Source organism: Strix uralensis, chromosome 3 (assembly GCF_047716275.1).
Source record: "Strix uralensis isolate ZFMK-TIS-50842 chromosome 3, bStrUra1, whole genome shotgun sequence".
Classification (NCBI taxonomy): Eukaryota; Metazoa; Chordata; class Aves; order Strigiformes; family Strigidae; genus Strix; species Strix uralensis.
The window spans coordinates 27,910,273-27,931,407 of NC_133974.1; the positions used below are offsets into that span (position 1 = coordinate 27,910,273).

At 36.0% G+C, this 21,135-nt stretch overlaps 1 protein-coding gene across 1 annotated transcript in view; it reads right to left on the bottom strand.

Moving 5' to 3' along the window:
- The window catches only part of COL21A1 (collagen type XXI alpha 1 chain), a 113,490-nt gene that overhangs the window by 25,673 nt on the left and 66,682 nt on the right, over window positions 1-21,135 (bottom strand). Inside the window, exon 16 of the mRNA XM_074864719.1 lies at window positions 19,070-19,123. Within this exon, the coding sequence (XP_074720820.1) occupies window positions 19,070-19,123 (54 nt within the window). The remainder of the gene's footprint in view (window positions 1-19,069; window positions 19,124-21,135) is intronic.

A 21,135-nucleotide genomic window follows, 5' to 3' on the forward strand; every position in this document is an offset into this window, starting at 1 on the left:
ATTAAACAGCTAATTTCTGTAGCTGTAAAATATAAAAATAAATATCTGTACCTGTAATACAAAACAGAATTTCATATATGCTGAAAAAAACCTCCCACTAGGCAGCAAACTTCTCATACTGAAAGGATGTACCAAAGCTTTTAATGGCTACATTTCTATGCTATTTGCAAGGCTGAGGGAAGATGGTTCCACATACTTATGCAACACAGCAAATGGTTTACCATTATACAAGCTCACCTAAGAGAAGAAACACAGTGTCCCACTAAGCTGTGTTGAACTTTCTTGGCTAAAAGAAATTGCTGATACAAGAAATTTAACTTTATATCAGTGGCAAAGAAGGATAAAACTCAAAGAATAATTGTAAAACTAAGTCATATTTCTTTCTTTCCCCCCCCTTTTTTTTTTCCTCTGATTGACTCTGCACTACTGAAGTACATGGAACTTAGGCTCTTATTTCAGTGGGAGCTGGTCCAGACCCTTAAATTCTCTTATGGCTCATTGACATTCACTCAGCTAAGAATGAATCTACACTTATGCTAATGTAAGTGAATCCCACAGTACATGGGGTGGAGATTTTCAGTTATTCTCCACATGTCAGTTGGCACAAAAGAAGGAGAATGAGGTGGCTAATTTGGTCACAAAGAATGAGTTTTTCCCACCAGAGTTACTTTTCTGTATAGCTTCCATGGTTCAGTAATTACAAAGACTAATTTCTGTAGTATCAGCTCCAGGATTAAATTTAGTTTCCTTCTCATTATCTATTCCCAATCTATTACTTCCTTTTACATGGATAATCTCTGGTTATGCCAATTAGAATTATTTGCACTTTCCCAGAAGACAAGGTTAAAAAGCAGTTTAGATATCCTGAGTTTCTCCCCTAACTTAGAGTTCAAAAGCCAAACCAAGCTTTGGAAACGTGTCTTGTCCCTAAACAGATTTCATATGCAGTACAAACCCTCAGAATCTGAGCACTGTTTTGTCCACCATGACTAATAAGGCATTTTTAATAGGAAGTAGTACTTAATAGGGTGACATAACACTAACTAAACTATCATAGAAACCTTACTCTAATTATCAAAAAATGTATTCTTTAAAGCATGAGGCAAAGCAACTAGTTTTACTCCATTTGTAAGATAAAATGTAATTTTTGTCAAGAGTATATTGTAACTAAAATTATCACAAATGCCTGTGTTTAATCAAAACTTAATATGAAACAGATTCATCATGCAATTTTCCTGCCACTAAGGGAAACACAATGTTTGGAACTACTACAAATGGGAAAACTGCCACCCACTGGGAGTAACAGAATCAATGCTATGGAATAATTCATGAATCATTGGCCTACGGAAAAAAATTGCCTTTGGGGATGTCCTTTGCAAAGCTATCAAGCAACATTTTGCTCATATGAAATAAGAAAAAGGGGCTGTAATTCTCGATAGTCTTTTCTTTGTCTTTCCAGAAAACTTCACTTTAAATGGTTTGTTTATCGTATATGCAGTTATAATACCAATAAAACATAGCATTACGTTTCTAGCCAGAACAGCTAAAAATCAAAGCATCTACTGCACTTTAGTGATTTCTGCCCTTATATGAGTCGGACCATCTTACACCTCTGAATGAGTTAATTTGTTCCCCTTCATGTTTTACATCAAATTTCATGTAAGGTTTATTCAAAGTTTCTTCATACTTAAAAATGAAGTTTTATTGCAAGCCCTACTACTGCCTTAGTTCTTTCAGCATCACCAATCTTTCTCAATTACCTTCATTTCATTGGAATGCTCTCCTCCTTTCTCTGAAATTTCCCTTTAAATGGGAAGTCTTCCCTTACCCCATAAAAGTCTGTAATGTTATTCATTATTTTGGCCTTAATCAGCAAGTACTATAATCACATGAAATTTAACACCAACAAGGTAGCCTTGTAAACCTAATACATTGGTTTAAAAAGGTATCTATTCTAAAGATTCTCAACTGCACTTTTATCACATCCTGCTGATTTTTTGCCTAAAAAATAATGTGAACATCAGTCTGGCAGCTAACCAAGATTTTTTATTGATTGAGACACTGCTGTCTTTACCCTTTATTCAGCCTCCTTTGCCTGTTTAATCATTTATCTTCCGCCCTGTGTTACCTATGTGTACCTGGAGAGGCTTTGCAGCGTAGCTCCAGGATCTAAACTGACACTTGAATGCCATGTAGGCAACTGAAATTGTCTCCAGTGTCATTGAAGGTGCTGTGGGATAGCTGATCTACCCTCTGAAAAAGATGCCAGTCTGCTCTAAGAACTGTGTCATACATGGCAGATGTTGCAGATGCCCTCATACATCTCAAACGGCTCTCGGTGCCAGTGCCTAAGTGACCAAACCCCACACACCTTGATGTCTCATTCTCTGGAGCAAAAATTCTCTTTTTTTTTCTTTTCTTTGCTTGTTTGTATATGTGTGGTGTGATAGGTCTTTATAGGCTCAGATAGCAAAAGTTTCTGACAATGTCTTCACATTGGCTAGGAATCACAAGACCTATAAGTATAAATTAGGATATGCAAAGGTAAGAGGAGCTATGGGTATGCTTTATTTGCAAGAAATAACAGTGCTTAGCCATGGGTCTCATAGCAGTTTTCCTCAGCTGCAGCCCCCACACCTGGAACTTCAGAACACCCAAAAAAATGAATTTGTTTCTATTGTGATGATGAGCTTCAATGATGACATTTATACAATTCTGTATAAATATTCTATTTTACCCCTATTTTTTAGCAATTTAAATAAATCTTCCATTCTTTGATAACATCTGGCAGATACAATGGATTTAACTGTAAAAGGAACAATCTTTATTGTAGTTTTCATTAATCATGATGTGTCTATTTTTGTTTTTTCAAGCTAGTATTATGGATATCTCCCTCATACTTAACTTTATGCTTGTGAACAGCAGAAGAAACCATGTACAAAACCTTTTTCCAGAACAAAACAAAAACTATTTTATTCCTAAAATGAGTATTTATTAGCCTACTCTATCCTTTATTTTCTGCTATTGTCTTTAATATTCCCCATCTCTTCAGCAGCTGGTAGGACTTCCTTCTTCAGTACTGGCTGATAGCCCTATTATGGGAAGTAGGAGATTCTAGACTACAGAAAACATACCCATTATTGTAAAATTCTACCTCTGGAAGATGCAAAATTATATAGTATTTCCAAAAGCTTCTGTTATGAGCAAACTGCCTTGCAGTAAATTCCCCAAGAAGATGGAGACAACATTAGTACAATTAACTTATTATTTTTTATTTTCTTACGGCAGGTATACAAAACTGTACTCTTTCAACATACTGAATTAAACAGGCTCTTCACTGAAGAGCCACTTCATCTGGACTTATTTTGTAATGTGTCAAATTTGTTAAATACTGTGCAGGACAAACCACTATGGAACAGTTTTTCAAACGATCCATTCTCCCTTCAACATCAAGACAAAAATACTTGAAATAATATAATTTTTCTCTATTAAAATTGATCATGATTTTTAAAGTTATGATAAAACAATACTTCCTGTTTAAACAGTGAGACCTTCTGAAAAAATGAAGAAGTAGTAAAATGTAAGGTAAGCATAGACCTTTTATTTCAGAGGCCACTATTTGGAGGAAAAAATTTACTAACTTCTCTACTACTAGTGTTGAATATTGGTAAATATTATGATTTATGGCTTAAAATAGTATCTGCTTTCATATTTTACTTTTTTATGAGGATGGTCAGTGAGGTTATTTTGCTGTGACTCTACCTTGTTTAAATTACATAAATTTTAAAAAAGAGATCCATTGAGTAACATTTAGAAACTTTTGTTAAAAGATGGTCACATTCTAGGCTGTTGTCCATTTACACAACAAAAATTCAAACTCTATCCCTAATGATCATTCATTTTTCAGGCAGTGACACAAGCCTCACAAAAGACACTGAGAAACTTTAATCAGAGTTTCAGTCTTAAAAAGTCAATTGGCTTTTTAAGAAGATTTCCAGAATGGTGCTAATTTTGACGCTACTCTTTATTCAGCAGGGTAACTGTCAATCAGGGTCAGCTGAAGGATCAGGTTTAAATAAGCTAAAAGTCATGACTACTGATAAAAAGATGTTTTTTCTAGTGTATATGAGTTCTCTGAATTATGTTTCAATCAAATGGCTCCTTCCACTCTGAAAAATCTGTGATTCTGATTCTAGGAAGATTCACAAAATATATCTGTCTACATAGATGTTCCCATGATCCCTTTAAACACCTGAAAAATATGACTGTTTATGTATTACTGATCCTTACTTGAAAAAGCATACTTGATGACACATGAGAGATTTACTGGAGGTATGTAAAAAAGTACAAGTCAAACCATAATTTGGATAAAACTGCAACAGTCAAGATACTTTTTTAAAGATTAGAGCAAATCCTTGATAATCCTAATAGAATGAAAGACACGAACCCAATTTAGACAACGGATAAAACCTTCTACCGGGGAACGTAGCAAAATATATGTAAAAGAAATTCAATGAAGCTGCATCTGCTACTACTGAGTAGTTGGAATTAATGACAAAGAAAAATGGGCTAAATACAAAGAAGCATTCCCACAGACATAATGAGCATCCACCGGACTAGCATAGCAGCTTTAAATTAAATGCAGGAAAGGAAAAACATTACCAAGATCTTTGCAGTTATAAGACCAGAGTTTGCAAACACTTTTTTTGGCAAATCAGTTATTAAAAATAAACCACACATATGTTAAATGTGGAACACAGTGACCCCTGTTGCATTGCCAACAACACAGACCTTGGAAAACTGTAATTTGAAAGCTGGAAATACTAATAGAAAATGAATACTGTGTATATCCTGTCACAGGCAGAAACTGGTGTCACTGTTCCTTGTAGATACCCTTCAAAATAGTATCAGACTTGTCAAATCTTTGTGGATTCAAAGGTGGCCAGACAAAACCCGAGCCCCAGTCCTGTTAGATGACACTGCGATGCCCTCCCTCTGCCTGCAATGCCAGGCACCAGCCTTACAGACTGTGCAAACCAACATCCAACCTGTCTAAAAAGTTTACACTGACTTCTAACAGCTAACAAACTGACCCAGGTTTGACACTTACATGTAAACACACTGATATTCAAGCAGTTACATGCCTTCAAAATATTTTAAAATTTCTCGACTACTTAAATTATGGACAAAAGCTTGTGATGGGTCACCCAATTTGAGCACCCTGCACACATAAGAGAGGGCAGGCTGAGGACAGCAGAGCCACCTCGAAGAGCACTGACTGCTGCTCTGCTCCTTGCACCCAACATGCCCATCTGTCTGACACTACAAGAATCGCAGTTCTGTTCACACAGGTCATACTGATGTGGAAGAATGCAATTTTCAGACATCCCCCTTTCCTGTAGTAAGAAGCCACTTAGTTAAATTAGCAGTGAGTAGGTTTAACAACAAATCATGCATTTTTTCCATATGGTGCATACCGTGAAACTTGTCACAGGATGTAGCAAATGAAAACAGTAAAACCATGTTCCAAAAAGGACTGTAAAATTACTAGAAAATTGGTCCATTGCTGGCTATTAAGTAGGATGGGCCAGCATGCATTTTTGTCTAAGGAAGTCCCAAAAGCTCTGAGAGACAGAATCTGGCAGTAAATGACAGGTGAAAAAATAATTTTCTACATACTCCTATCCATTGTCAGAGAAAAAGTTCTGTGATAATTCCTTTTCTCTGAGTCTGCTTGGCAGTTCTTACTGTTTTTAAGAAATAGCTAAGAAAAATTGGTGTAGAGACTGGGATCAAACTCTTCCAGAGCACAAAGAAGGAAAATCACATCATGACCCTCACAGCAATCACTAAGACTAAATTTAATTACTAAAATAAAAATTATTTTTTGCAGTAAGAGTCAAAGGTTCTTTCTTAAATGGGTTAATATTTCTATAGTACATTTATCTATTCTTGGTCTCAGTGTATCCAATAACCTTGGTTTTGCTGGTCCTGTAGCAATTTTTCCATATTGGTCCAATATGAGTAAAATGTGTCAAAATCCTAAAGTCAATTTTTTTTAAGCTTGACCTAAGAGTAGGATCCCATAAGCACTGCGTTCCTTGTATTTCATTAGCCCAGAGTACTATTTGATTCATGATATTTAATCCTTTTAGAACAATGTCTAATCACAAACATATAATATTTTTCAATTATCTATATGAAAAGAAACAAATGCTGGTCATAACACACTTCCAATACAACAACATGTGGTACAAATGAAAAATTATGTATTTTTATCATGGGGGGGGTTTTTTCAGTTTGGGAAGGAGAGGTTTTATACCATCATGGTATTTTAATTTTAGCAGAAACATTAATTAAACCTTACAAATGGATTTAAATTCACTTTGAATAAAGACTGTTCAGTTTTTGTTTCATATGGATGGGAAGCCAGCCTGTATTCCGTAGCTTCAAATCACTGTAATTTTAATACGTAGATAATAAAAATGAATACACTAACTGCACCAAATTTCCCCAAATTTGCTAGCACTGCATCTACCTGAGTGCCAGAGACTTGAGTATCAACTTCTCAATTTCAGGCTTAAAGCCCTTTGTGGACAGGGACTGTCCTCATCACTTCCTGAATACCGGTGAACCAACTGATCTCAGTTACAAAACTATCTTTATCACCTTCTTTAGAGCAAGAATACTGAGTATAAGCAATACTAACATCTGATGAAAATATTTTTAAGGCTCACAAATACTGCACATCTCCCTTACTTAAGTTCACTGTATCTTTTCCTCTTTCTACACTATCTGTAGAAAGTATGTGACAATATATCTTGAACAATTGGCATGACCATAACTGAGCACACTGCACAAGAATAATGCAATGCTATTGATCATGAAGGACACATGAAAGAAGCATAACAAGAAACTAGTTACTTTGACAGCCCAGCTACCACTTGAACGTAAAAATAACAAAGCAGCACTGTTTTGTTTGCTTGTTTTTCTCTTCCACATTTTCTGGAAGGGTTCAATTCAACTAACTTTAACTAATCTAAAAATCTAAACTGTCTAAGCCAGTTAAAAGAAACAGGCAACTTCAGAAGAAAATGACCCCTTCTATTTGAGACAAGTATTTCATGATGGGATGAATAATCCTGCACAGATATTAGTTTCATATCAGAGAAGAACTGTAACACAGAGATGGACTAACTACATCTACTTGACTATATGAGGTGAAATGAAAACAATTCTGGATAATTATCAGAGTATAGACTGTAGATTAGCTGCTCAGATGCAGAACTCAGAGCCCTGAAGGAGTTACAGCTAGATTGCTTCATATCACCACCCTGACCACAGTTCCTGAGGAGGCTGTTCTGAGGACACAGGTACAGCAAATATTTTCTCTGGCTTGTCCTATATGTTGAAGAATGATGACTAGCAAGAAAACTGGCTACCCTGTTACTACCCTGTTGAAGTTGGGTCAGAAGGAAAGTCAAACACCCTTTTGTAATCCTTTTTCTACTTGTTAAGTAACTCACCATAAACATGTTGAGAAGCACAGAATAGAACAGTAATGTTTAAGTGAATTCAACTGAAATAATACATATTCATGGCTGCTACATTCTAACTGTCATCTTCATTCACAGCCTACTGCCTTTGTTTGTTTCTAAGTCTAGCAATGAGCTGAGGGAAGATTCTCTTTGGTCTTCAGAGTCAGTGGAAACTCCAGCAGAAATTTACCTAAGCTGTAAATTAAAATGCTAATTCCTACTGTTCATAGTATATTAGGAAAGGAAGATAGAAATATTCAGGGGATGTGTTAAAGGCATTCAGATGTCTCTTCTTTCGACTATTCTCTACCATGAACATTAACAGAGACATAATTTCGTATCAAGGGGTCACTTTCCCTGGAAACCTGAAAACACCACATCCCTTTACTCTACGGAGCAACATTTGAATGTATCTAGGAATTTGTCCTTGAGCCATACTATTAAAATTCAAATCACACTTTATATCGTTATGTCAAAATGCAGTGATACAAACCAGTGCCTAAAAATGAAATATGAAATTGCACACACAAACAGAAATTGCATTGTGAAGCATTAGCTCCTATAGTATTGCCCATGACTACATGGAATTACTAATGTACAGCTTAAAAGTCTTCGTCTGAATTTTGCATTTATACACCATAAATAGGGAAAAAAAACCCTATACACACTCTGCTTTTATTCACCATAAATGATAATCTTAGAGCTAGAACTTTATTGTCTGACAAATATTTAAAGATTCAAAACATTTCCATCTTGCAGCACATGTTAAAACAATGGCAGAAAAATCCAGATCTATCTTGATTTTCCATAGCTTACTTCTGAGACCTGACAAAATGAAAGACCACAGTAAGCACAGTGATTAGTGACTTGCCACTTAGGACAGGCACATATTAATTACATATTCATGCATTTCACAGTGTAACATACATGACACTTTTTGCATGATATAGCTGCTAAGCGATAATCTTGAACACAGTTTCTGTGAATTACAGATGAAAGCAATGCAAAAATTACAGTCATATAATCTGGTGAACTAAATGACTATGTTCTATGCCTTGTATTTTTGCATAAAATCTACTGGATAAATGACCATTTATTATTGCTAAAAATATTTTTAATTCTACTAGTATAGATACTAGAAACTGAGGTATTTTATATCCTACCTCTCTAATATGTGTGAGAGTGGAAAATCAGCACAGACAAATACACAAATAATATCTTGCATATTACTTACTTGTAACTCCTCTGCCACAATCCACAAATGGGAAGTTTACACCACAGGTTGTCAAATATTTTCTCCTTTACAAAAGAACTTTTTTTCATTTTTTGCTCTTTCTTCCCAATAAACTGCAAAAATGTTACTTCAATGATTTAAAATAATTTTTCATATCATATTCTGATTAAAAGGTGATGCATATATGCCTAAATCAGGCCAAAACCATGTGATGATACTGTCACCTAATAGGGACTGTTGGGTACTTTGGCTGTCAGAAGTTCATTCAAATTCATAAGTATTTCACTATGCATTTATTTATTTTGCTGATCCTAGGCATAGGCATAATGTTTCTGCTGAAGAATATACAAAAAACATTTTGTTGAAGATGTAATTTCCAATGTGCTATCTATATTACTGAAGGATTTGACAGTGTCTTAAAGTGTTGAAAACTGGGAGTTAAGAAGAAAATTGTAAGGCAAGAATAATGGAGAGATGTTGCTGTTTCAAGATTAATCAGCACATGTGAAACATTGTTTACTGGAAGTATGAACACCAACTTTCCTGGCACTAAAATGGCAGACATCAGCCCAATACACAACATATACCAGTCCAAACATTCTCTTCAAGCATCTCCTACCTCAGAAAAGCCTTTGTTGAATGTATGAAATTAGCACACAAGTTCAGGAATGCCCTAAGCATTATTATTGACATCAGGTGGATCAAAAAAAAATGCAAATGAGTCCTTTTCTAAATATCACATGTCAAATGAAATGAATATTAATCACTTAAGGCATACCTATTTTATACCAGTTTTACTATATAACTTTCAAGATCTTTAGTGGTTATTCTCTTCTTAGCAGGGTGAATTAACTCATTATGCCTGGGAAGTATTAGACCAGATCAAATTAGATTAAACACTTAAGCAAACACATAATTTAGTAAACTTGCAGGGAAAGTAAAGAATGATTAAAGAAATTCTAAACTTGCTACATCAGATCAGCTACTCAGACAGAGCCAAACTGGATTCACACACACTCACACAGAGATTATATAGTTTTAATTCTTTAATCTTAGCCAATCCAGCAACCAATTACATTTTTAATTGAGATTTGGGAGTAAAGAAATTTCTGATGAAGAATACAGAATCAATTTACAGTTGTGTGGATTTGTCCATTCAACTCCTCAAAAATCTCCACTTGATCAAGTCCAGTAATTTTTTAGAATGCCTTCTTTTCAGTCCCAGTAGTAGTACATTAGTTAATAAACTTGAAATGTATCTGTACATCATTTGCTCAAAATAATAGAACTTATCAGAAATGCTTTTGAATGATGATCACTTATATTAAACTTTTTCCCACTTAAAAATACATTAGAAGTCAAATTATATAGCTATAATGTTCAAATACTGATAAACCATCTCTATAGAAAGGCTCACTGCAATATTAATACTAAGAAAATCTAGTTTCTTTCACTCAGAAAAAAAGGCAGTGATATTTGTAAGCACGTGCCTATTTTGGTCTCTGCAACTGATGTGGAGGTCCCCAGTCTCCTAAATGCACAAACATTTAAATGGGCAAACATTTATATGTATTTTTGAGTGATATTACCACGAGAGGGGATATCTGATGTGTGCTGTATACATGCATACTGTCAAGCTGATTCATTCTTAGTTTCATAGCAGATCTCTAGACTATATCTTAGCCAAGCTGAGAACATGACAGCTGAAGGCTGAAGCTGCAGTATGAAGTGAATATGATCATTCCCTCAGTGGGAAAAACCACAGGTGGAACAGTGTGTGTCACAGCTCTTACTCTACAGATAGTATAAGCTTATGCCAAAGCACTTCATCTGGAAATTAAAGCTCACTTTCTAGTACAGTTAACTAATAAGTATAGTATCAAGATTAAAGTCTCTACATGAAAATTTCCAATAAATGCCCAAAATTATTTTAATGCATAGAAGAAATTACACTCTTCAGAAGAATTTGTGGGTTTGTGTATAAAGTGGACTAATTCATTGGAATCACCTGTGGAATACAAATAAATAAGCACTACCACTAATTTTGTGCTTAGAAGATAGTTACTGCACTCTAGCAAAGTTGCACCTTCAGGTGTTTGCTGCAGGACAATTCTGTCAGAATCACACTGTTTTAACAGATTTTTTAATTTATACAAGATTAACAAATTATTAAGAAACATTTTAAAAAACAACAAGCATCTGTTTATTGTAATACAGCTCAGCAAGTCAGTAGCAAGATTTTTAATTGGTATAGTATATTGATCAGAGGTATTTCTATCTCTATATTTACAAACCAGCTGCAGTGGAAGAGGAATGCTGATATGTAATTTCTATCAGCACATGAATTAGTAAGAAAAGTGTCAGCATAGCCATAAAAAGATCACTACAGCATACAAGCATAAAACAGACTACTCTGAGTACTGTTTACAACTATTTATAGCACATACCATTCATGTCCATAATAGGCTTACAACTACAGCTGCTTTCATGTTTCCTTACATCTTTTAAGAAATTGCCTTTGTTAACATTGCCTCTATAAAATAGTCTTAAAGAAATGGCAGCAAGGTATGACACCTTTTCTCCACTTGATTCTCCAAAATTATTAAATTTGATATGATACTAACAGGAAAAAAAAAAAAAAAGAATACTTTCCTAAGTCTCTGTAGACAAAAGAAAAAAGATACTATATAATTATAGAAAATTAATGTAATTAATGTAATTACATAGTGTGTGAAGACAGAAATTTAAGAATTAGAAATCATGAGGAACAGACAGTGAGAATTAGATGGGAGAGAACTGTTAGTTTTATAACTTAGAAAAGCAGGCATTATTTTCTAAGTTGCATTAGGTCAGTGGGTCCAAGTTTATTACAGTATTTATTGTGGTCCCAGTCCAGACTGAATTGAACGGGAATCTTTCCATTGACTTCAATACGCTTTGGATCAGCAACTATGCTGTCATGTCTTATATCTTTTTGTCAATTGGGAATAACCGAATAGTTGCAGCCTAGTCTGCCTGAAGTTCCAGAAGTCTTTAATTACCTGTTTCTGTACAGCATCATTCTCATATTTATCTTCTTAATAGCAATTAACTCTGATGAAAATGCAGTATGGACTGAATTTAGTTAAAATAATTTGTCGGTCAGAATGAAGAAGATAACCTAGGCTGCAAATAAAGTCTGTTAAAAAGGTATACACCTAAAGTGGACCTAAAAGTTATAATTGACAGGAAAACCTGCACTGAAGTCTAAAAAATGTCATTGAGCTTACAGCAAGCACTGTGCAATTAAAGAACAATTACTGAAAGTACTGTGCTGTCAAAGCTGTCATCTCCCTCTTCCTCAAATGGGAGAAAGTCTAACAACATCTGTTATAGTACCTCCAGCAATCAGAAAGTCATCAGCAAGACTGCCCTGTCTACTCCAATAATTCAGAAATTAGAAGTAATAAAAAAACAATCACTAAAAAACTAATTCAACTAACCAAACCTACTTGTAAAGAAATAACAGTGTATAGCATATGTCTACCGAAGTCTTACTGCATCAGCTGTTTATGTAGAAAAAAACACCCCACCTGAATACCCATTTCACTTTATACATAAATGTATTTATAGGTCAAAGTCAGAATTTTCAACAAAGAAATAAGGTATTCTTTTGAAACCCACAAGACATCATTTGCAGAGCAAATACTAGTCCTTACTTCCCTTATGACTGTAATGCTGACACCTCTGAAAAGCAGGCCATCAGTGTTCAGAGTTCAGCTGTTACTATCAAAGCATCTCAGACTAGTGGAAAAGCATGAATATTAGATTTGAAGCTAAGAATTTTGATAGACTCAGACCGACCAGTTTGCTGAGTCTCCTGATCACTTTTCTCCTAAAGACTGTAAGGAAATAATTTCTTCTAAATATATTACCTATAAAGAGAGTGCTATTTTATAGCAGTGTGTGCTTTAAGGCAAGATAAAACTTGAATAAGTATTTAGTACGCTATGAAACATTTTCACAAGTATTAAATCCACACAACACATGAGTTTTTGAGCACTGGAAATACAACAGGATTTTTATGCTTTCATCTACTGAGAGATTGAAAATAGAAATACAACAATAATCAGACTAGATGTATTAAAAAGTAAACTAAGTAATGGTTTCAGAAAGATATTTTTCACAATAGGTATACTATAGGGTTTTTGGATTTGTTTCTAATTGAAGTATTTCATAACTCAGTATATAAATGCAGATATAAAATATAAATCTTGAGTAAACAGCATCTTATTAACTATAACTGGTACAAATCAACATAACATCAACATAAAGTGCATCAAGCAAAACATATCATTGTGATCACTGAAAAAGATATTTGCATGTAGGTGTGGTGTATTTCACTTCCACTTATCTCAAGCAGTGGTCATCATCTGTTTCAGTTAACACTAACACACTGTGCTGCTCCTTCTGTTTGTGAAATAGGAAGATAGGACTGACCTAACTTAACCAAGTTAAATGTACAGAAATGTTAAAATTACTTTCTGATTCTGCTGTAGACTTGAAGAACTTGAACACCTTAAAATTTGCATATCTCATCTAACTATATTAGACAATCTTATAAAAGATGTTCCCATTTACAAACCATTCATTCATTTCACATTTTTCACTCAAATATGGTAGTTGTGGTGTTATATTTCTCTCCTCAGTGATTCTCATGAGAATATGTACATGGCTAGAGGCATAAAAGGGTAAACTAAAGTGAAAGAAAATTTTGTTGTAGCAGGTAAATATAGGCAAAATACCATTTTTTCAGAATTTCCTCCATTCTCAAAATATTTGCTCATTTATATATGTTTATGAAATGACAGCTAGTGATATAATACGTGTAAAACTGTACTGAAAAAGCTGAAAGTTCATTAGCATCAGCTACATTTACATTTTAATAAGTAAATATAATTATTTCCTATATTATTATTATGGTTGGCTGCCAGGCATTTGTTCCAAGAACAGGATCTCTAAGGAACACTGTCAGTATACAGATAACTAGCTCTGTGTTTTGTGTCTGTTTTTTTCATAGTTTTCTATGTAAAGAAAGTCAAGAGAGGCAACACTGAACACAAGGCTATTTAACAAGCCGTGTTGTCTCAAGGTGCTGCACTCTAAGCAAATTTGTTCACAGGGAAGAGTTCTAGGAACCTGCACAATAAGGGAGAGGGGGGATTATTACATGTACATGGCACACAGAAGAGAAAAACACCAAAAAAATATTTCGTTCTGCATACTACCATATAACTAAGTCAGGAACCTTCTTTCCTTGGTTCCCGTTTCTATTAATCTCAGCATGGCTATAGATGAAGTAGAATTACATGAACTTTAGGTTTGCTTTCCAAATATACAGGCTATATGGTTATACCAGTTTCTATGTTGGATTTTAAAGATTTCTGCTTTATGAAGAAAAATACAGCAACTTCTCTTGGAGATTTCTATATCCTTAGTGTATCTTGAACACATTTCAAAAAGAATTCTGCTACCATACCCCAGCATAAAATACAAATTTTTCAGAGACTGCATTGATCTAGATCTGGCATTCCTGATGCAGTTGTAAGAGATCAACAGACTAATCAGGAGTACAGGTATAACAGAGGGAGTCAGGTCAGAAGCTGAAAGCCACGTTATGCTGCTACCGCTGGCACAAATGGGGCCACATCTGAGGTCTTGTGATGTGACCTAAATATTAAGGGCAAACTCTACCATTTTAAGTGTTTACAGCTGTATTTCTGAAAAATATGATTTCTGGAGAGTAAACATGAGCAGTTGCAAATGTTCAGACATATTACTTGTGGCAGGACAGCATATGCTAGGCCTAGAAGAGTGCTATGAATGTCCTGCCAGCTTCACCCACAAGCACTTACTTCAGAGTTCCCATCTGCATGACTGTAAACACAAGGAGAAGTCAAACATAGCTTCCACTGAAACCGAACTCTGACAAAACTCTACCTATGTTAAAAAGGACAGCCAGGCTGAAATTAAGGTCAAATAAATGTTGATTTATTCTATCCTTTAGACAGTTGGCCCCTCAAAAAAATGTATTTATCAAAACAGCCTGTCATCACTAAGACAGAAGACTAGCCATTAAACTATTCAAGTGACAGATGGCCTATTTTTGTCATCAGTAAAATCAGCTTGATTAATAGTTTTACTAAATGCTGTCTAAATTCTTCTGTCCATACTGTCAAATGTTACTCTTACACAGGGTGGGTAAGACTGGGCTGGCCTGGCTAACTTAAGTTCCAAATAGTACTGCTGAGGGAAAACAACCACATCACTTGGAATTTTTTACTTAGCTTTACAACCTACTTTTTCTTGTTTGTAAATTTGGGGATTAATAAGAGTAATAATATACCAGAAAGTATGTTGTCCAAAAAATAACCACACCTCTCAGAGGCTGGAGGCAATGGGAGTTCAGTTCAGCTGTGCTCCCCATCCTAGACCATTGCCTCTTGGATGCTGTCTCAAGATGCACCCATTTTGCAACTGTGCTCTTTTTATTTGTTAAAGCAAGAGGGATTTTAAGCTGCCTATTTTTAAAAAGACCAACTTTATTGGGTTTGCATGGCAAGGTTTGGGGGGGGGGAGGGGAGGGGCTACAGGGGTGGTTTCTGGGAGAAGCTGATAGAAGTTTCCCCCATGTCGGATACAGCCAGTGTCAGCCGGCTCCAAGACGGACCCCCCACTGGCGAAGGCGGAGCCCATCAGCAATGGTGGTAGAGTCTCTGGGATAACATATTTAAGAAGGGGAAAAAGTTGCTGTGCAAGTGCAAAGTGAAGGGCAACAGCAGCTGAATGATAGGACTGAGAATATGTGAGAGCAACAACTCTCCAAGGTCAGTGAAGAAGGAGGGGGAGGAGGTGCTCCAGGCACCGGAGCAGAGATTCCCCTGCAGCCCGTGGTGCAGACCATGGTGAGGCAGCTGTGCCCCTGCACCCATGGAGGTTAACGGTGGAGCAGATCTCCACCTGCAGCCCATGGAGGACCTCACGCTGGAGCAGGCAGATGCCCAAAGGAGGCTGTGACCCCGTGGGAAGCCCACGCTGGAGCAGGTTCCTGGCAGGACTTGTGGAACCATGGAGAGAGGAGCCCATGTTGGAGCAGGTTTTCTGGCAGGACTTGTGACCTGTGGGGGACCCACACTGGAGCAGTCTGTTCCTGAAGGACTGCACCCTGTGGGAGGGACCCACGCTGGAGCAGTTCGTGAACTGTAGCCTGTGGGAAGGACTCAAGTTGGAGAAGTTTGTGGAGGACTGTCTCCTGTGGGAGGGACCCCACCCTGGAGCAGGGGAAGAGTGTGAGCAGTCCTGTCCCTGAGGAGGAAGGAGCAGCAGAGACAACAGGTGATGAACTGACCAAAACCCCCATTCCCTGTCCCCTTGCACCACTTCAGGGGAGGAGATAGAGAAAAATGGGAGTGAAGTTAAGCCCGGGAAGAAGGAAGGGGTTGGAGCAAGGTGTTTTTAAGATTTGGTTTTATTTCTTATTATCCTACTCTGATTTGACTGGTAATAAATTACATCAATTTTTCCCCAAGTTGAGTCTGTTTTACCCGTGATGGTAATTGGTGACTGACCTCTCCCTGCCCTTATCTCGACTCATGAGCCTTCCGTTATATTTTCTCTCCTCTGTCCAGCTGAGGAGGGGAGTGATACAGCGGCTTTGGTGGGCACCTGGAGTCCAGTCAAGGTCAACCCACTACACCAACTTAACAAATTAGGCCATGTTTAACTCTAATGTGGCTGAATGGAAGAAATAGACTGTCTGAATGTATGTTTGTGTTGGTGGGGTATCCATGCAACCTACTGAGCTGTCCCAGGGCCACAGATGCATCTGGGTGTTTAACAATATGGTGTCATACAGTTTCAACAGTATCATCCAAGGCCTCTCTTGAGCTTAGGCAGAGGCTATCACAGGGAAGGCACAGCAAAGATCAGTCCCTCTCTCCTACATCAATGCCCTAACTAATAGGGTATCCCACCAGAGAAGATCACACTGAATTGCACAGAAGAGGAGCAGAGAGGAGGCGTTTACACGTTATACATCAAATAGACATTGGAGGAACAACAGAAACAACAGAAGCAGTAAATTGCACAAGACATCCCTCACAGCCCCCACAATCCAGTTCCCTTTCCATCAGATGAAAGCCTCTACTTGAATAGGGGAGCCTACATATCCCATGGCTGAGGATAGCTTTCATTTTGCACAGCCCAAGCACACACTTTTATCACAAAGCTGCTGCACAGAAATGCCCTTTGCTCCGCCTTCAGGCTCTAAATAGATGGGAGCACCATGTTTGCACATGCAGTCTGGTGCTACACCAGCAAGAGAGGCAGATGAGCAGTTATGACTAGGTGTCTTACATTTCCTACTGGTTACCTTGAGGCAATTTCCTGGTCAGCATGTAGACTTTCTGCTCTTCAGAAGAATATCCGCTGATTATAAATGAAGCATATAGTGTAATCTGGCTTGCTCTGTTCGGATTATGTAAATCTTTTGTAGTTGAATTATCAGAAGTCTTCCCCTATATTATTTTATGGTGATTTTAAAAGACTTAGTGATTTTAATGTCTTAAATCTGCCACTTAATTTCTCTTTAAAACAAAAGTATGGGACTTAAGTGGTAAGTTTACACTGACGTTTAAAGTGTTATATTGTGAAGCATTTATATTAATTTTAAACCAAAATACATTTCTTTAGTAGATATAGGCCAGATGTAACCAAAGGTATCAGATCAGAAAGAGAGCTGTTAAAGTATTAAAAACTTAGTTTTCCCTAGGTCAGAAATACCTTCTCCTTCCTATTTTTTAGATTAATTTAAAAAAAAAAATCACAATGACTAACTAACATTTTTTCTAAAAATTAAAAAAGAGACAAAACAAGGCTAGGGACAATAACAGAAGTCTTGTTATTATCTCAACCCATTTGTTATGGCGTACTAACTAACAATATATCAAAACATCTTCATTTCTATTTTATGGTTTTTAATTAACATTCACTTTCCATCTTTCTTATGTATGAAGATGCCATAGATTGTAAAAGGTTAATACATCTCACAGTTATTTGGGGCAGAAAGAGGAAAAAATAAAGCCAAGTGAGGAATTATGTGTGTTCTTCACTTAAGCCAGCCAAGTGGGAAGAAAGTCTCCTGGGAATGATTGCCCAGTGTTTGGCACTCTACTCAGTGTTCTATGAGGTTTTGGTGAATATATAAAAACTTTAAATGAAAGAGCTTGAGAATTTTTCAGCTGGGGGTATTATTTCCATCTCCTAGTTATCAAAACTCTATCAGATTTAAGTACCATGTAACACATACAACCTCTTGTTACATTCAATACAACAAAAATTTCTGAATGTATAAAGCTGTATCTCCTTATCTTACAATTCAAAATGTAACTCAGAATGTAATTCATCTGGAAGGCAGTGTTCCACCAACTGAGCTCCATTCACTGCTCTTGGCCTACTGAAGAAATACGGATCATTTGAAGAAGCTGGCTCTTGGCAGTCAAAGCTTTCAGCTATTTCTACAGATATGTTGGCTCCTCTGCTTCAAGCAAAGTCTGCTGGCCTTAAAGAGCCAAACAAGGAAACAAGGAGAACAAAGCCTAGCTATCACATATAAAGAGGAGGAAAAATGAGCTGCACTGAGGAGTTGCCCAAACACCAGTAGAGGAACAATGTCTCCAGAAACGAGAAAAACAAAAATGCAGCAGCACGGTCCCCAGAAGAAAGAAGAACAGAGATACAGATAACATGGACAGTGTAACAACATGCAAAGAAGTAAATGACCAATAAAACTGGACAAAGGAGAGGGGGGAGGTAGACAGTGAAAAAATAAACTTCAAGTGTGCATTTAACAACTATATGAAAGAAGATATACCGTGTTGCAGAAATGACACTTAACACGCAGAATCCTTCCTTGTGTAAGAAACTATCAATATCTAACCATACCATCCTATCAATAGGAAAGAAGTCAATAATGAAACAATTTTATAACATATGTACATATAAGTATACAACTGCAATATAGTTAATAATCTTTTCTTTTAAGGCATCTTTGACTTTAAAGGCTTGTTTATTTTTTTTGCTAAATCCAGATTTAAAGATGAACACCAGAAAATGAAAAAGCACTTTTACAAAAACTGACATATCAACCAATTTAAATCAACAGGGATGAAACATGAAGTATAACACCCATTAACTAAAAAAAACCCAACAAAACAAACAAATCGCTACATAAGGACATGTCAGCAATTTAATGACTTACAGGCTCTCCCCGATGACCTTCTAGGCCTGGAGATCCAGGCTGTCCGACTTCTCCCTTTAAAATAAAAAAGACTGTTAAATACAGTATTAAAAAAACAAACCTTCCTTTGCATAATAAAAATAATTATTTCAAATAGTAAGTTATTATTTTTAATATAAGTAAAATGTAAAACCAACACACATGGTCAAGGCTTCATCAAACAAAATCTCTTAAAAACACAGTAGGAAGTGTTGTCAATCCGATATTCCCTCATGCTGCATCCAACAGACAGCTGTCAAGCAGTTTGAAAAAAGAGATGAGTGACAATTGTCTTTTGAATCAGAACAGCAATTACTGGTTGAAGAAGCACATAAAACTTTAATAAATTGCTATTGTCCAATTGTTAGTACAACTCATAGCCTGAAAAATATTTCAAAGCACTCCAGAATATAGCAGTACCAGATATGATCAAATCTTTATATCCTTACTCAAAATATATATAATACCAAAAATATGCTGAGAATTTAAAGAATAATTCCAGAAATAAAAGCACTTAAAACAAATGCAAAGATCAATTCATATATAAAAAATAATCTGGTAATAATTAATTTAAGATTACAAAAACTGGACTTGAAGTAACAATGGGTAGCATCTGGGTTTCAAGCCATGCGTTTTTTCCACATTCTTTCCCAGAATGAATATTGTAAGAAAACAGGAAAGCTCCAGCAGAAATTTCCTTCAAAGACAGCCTGTTTGTTACTGCTCTGAATTTGATTACAGACCCAGAATGAAGCAACGTTTTATAGCAAGCAGATGTTGAAGTCAAGCTGACAAAATGTTTGAATGAAGAATATGGCTTCTGTTAACTATTATATTATAAAATGAATAAAAACTACTGAGTATGTCATATTTTTGTACTACAATAATTAAGAAAATAGTCAAGAAAGTGTCTTTCAGTTTAAATGTACACAGGTTCACACAACTAAGATACTGATTTATCTGTATATTGTTTACAAGCATAAAACCAGATCAAAATACTCTGCAAATTCATGCTTTATCAACATAATACTTCACTCTGAAGAGACACCAGTGACAGCTAAAATTTTATGTTGAACAACTGTGACTATTACTTGTCCATGTTATCAAATACTGGAGAAGAAAAAATCTAGTATCTAATTTTTTTTTTTACTTTCTATAGTACCAGAGAAGGAATTTCTCCACCAACTTAGCAGAGATATCTCTGTGTATATATATCAGTATATAGAAAATAAGGCTGGATTCATTTGAGATAAATTCATGGGTTAACTAAACTCCTATCACAGCCAACAGAAGTCAAGACAATTGATGGAGGCTTGATTCAACTGACCAGCCACCAGGAGCTCAATTTCATTGCCCACACACAGACATTTGATCGTATGTGACATACCCAAGGGTGTCTTGTCTGGGTCCCTATTCCCACTCCAGAAAGGCACTGGCTTTCCATAGGACTTATGTCATATTTGTCAGCATCCTTAGGATGCTTTGGACACTAATGCATCTCAAATGCACCAGACACTTTTATGTAGACAACTAAACTGGTACCTACAAGTCTGTCTTCTTTGAGGTGACTTTCTCCAGACTCCACTGGCATTACTGGTTAGACCTCCATTGACTTTAATGGCAGCATAGGCAGCTACAATGTCCATAGACACAAACTTAGCTGAGTGTTTTAAGAATGTCTGTTAAATTGTCTTTGCCTGACATATTTCCAAGTGTCAGAGACACATGCTTTTGTAGATATATATATATTAATAATGACAATTTGTATCAAGGGGATCACAGGTATCAATGGGATTAGATCAAAATTAAATGAATGTAGGAGTATTTAAAACTAAACCAAGTAACAAATAAAGAAAAAGTCCTTCAGTATCAGAAATAATCTGCTGTTGGTTGCTGAAGTTAATTTCACAAAAATGAGGAGTAAGAAAATATTTTTTTCCATAATTAACAATTACAACTTCTTTTACTAATGTATTTTAAGGGTGTAAACTTAGGGGCAGTTAAAAAAAAGCAGAACAGCAATTTGACATAAAATAAAGTCATTCCAT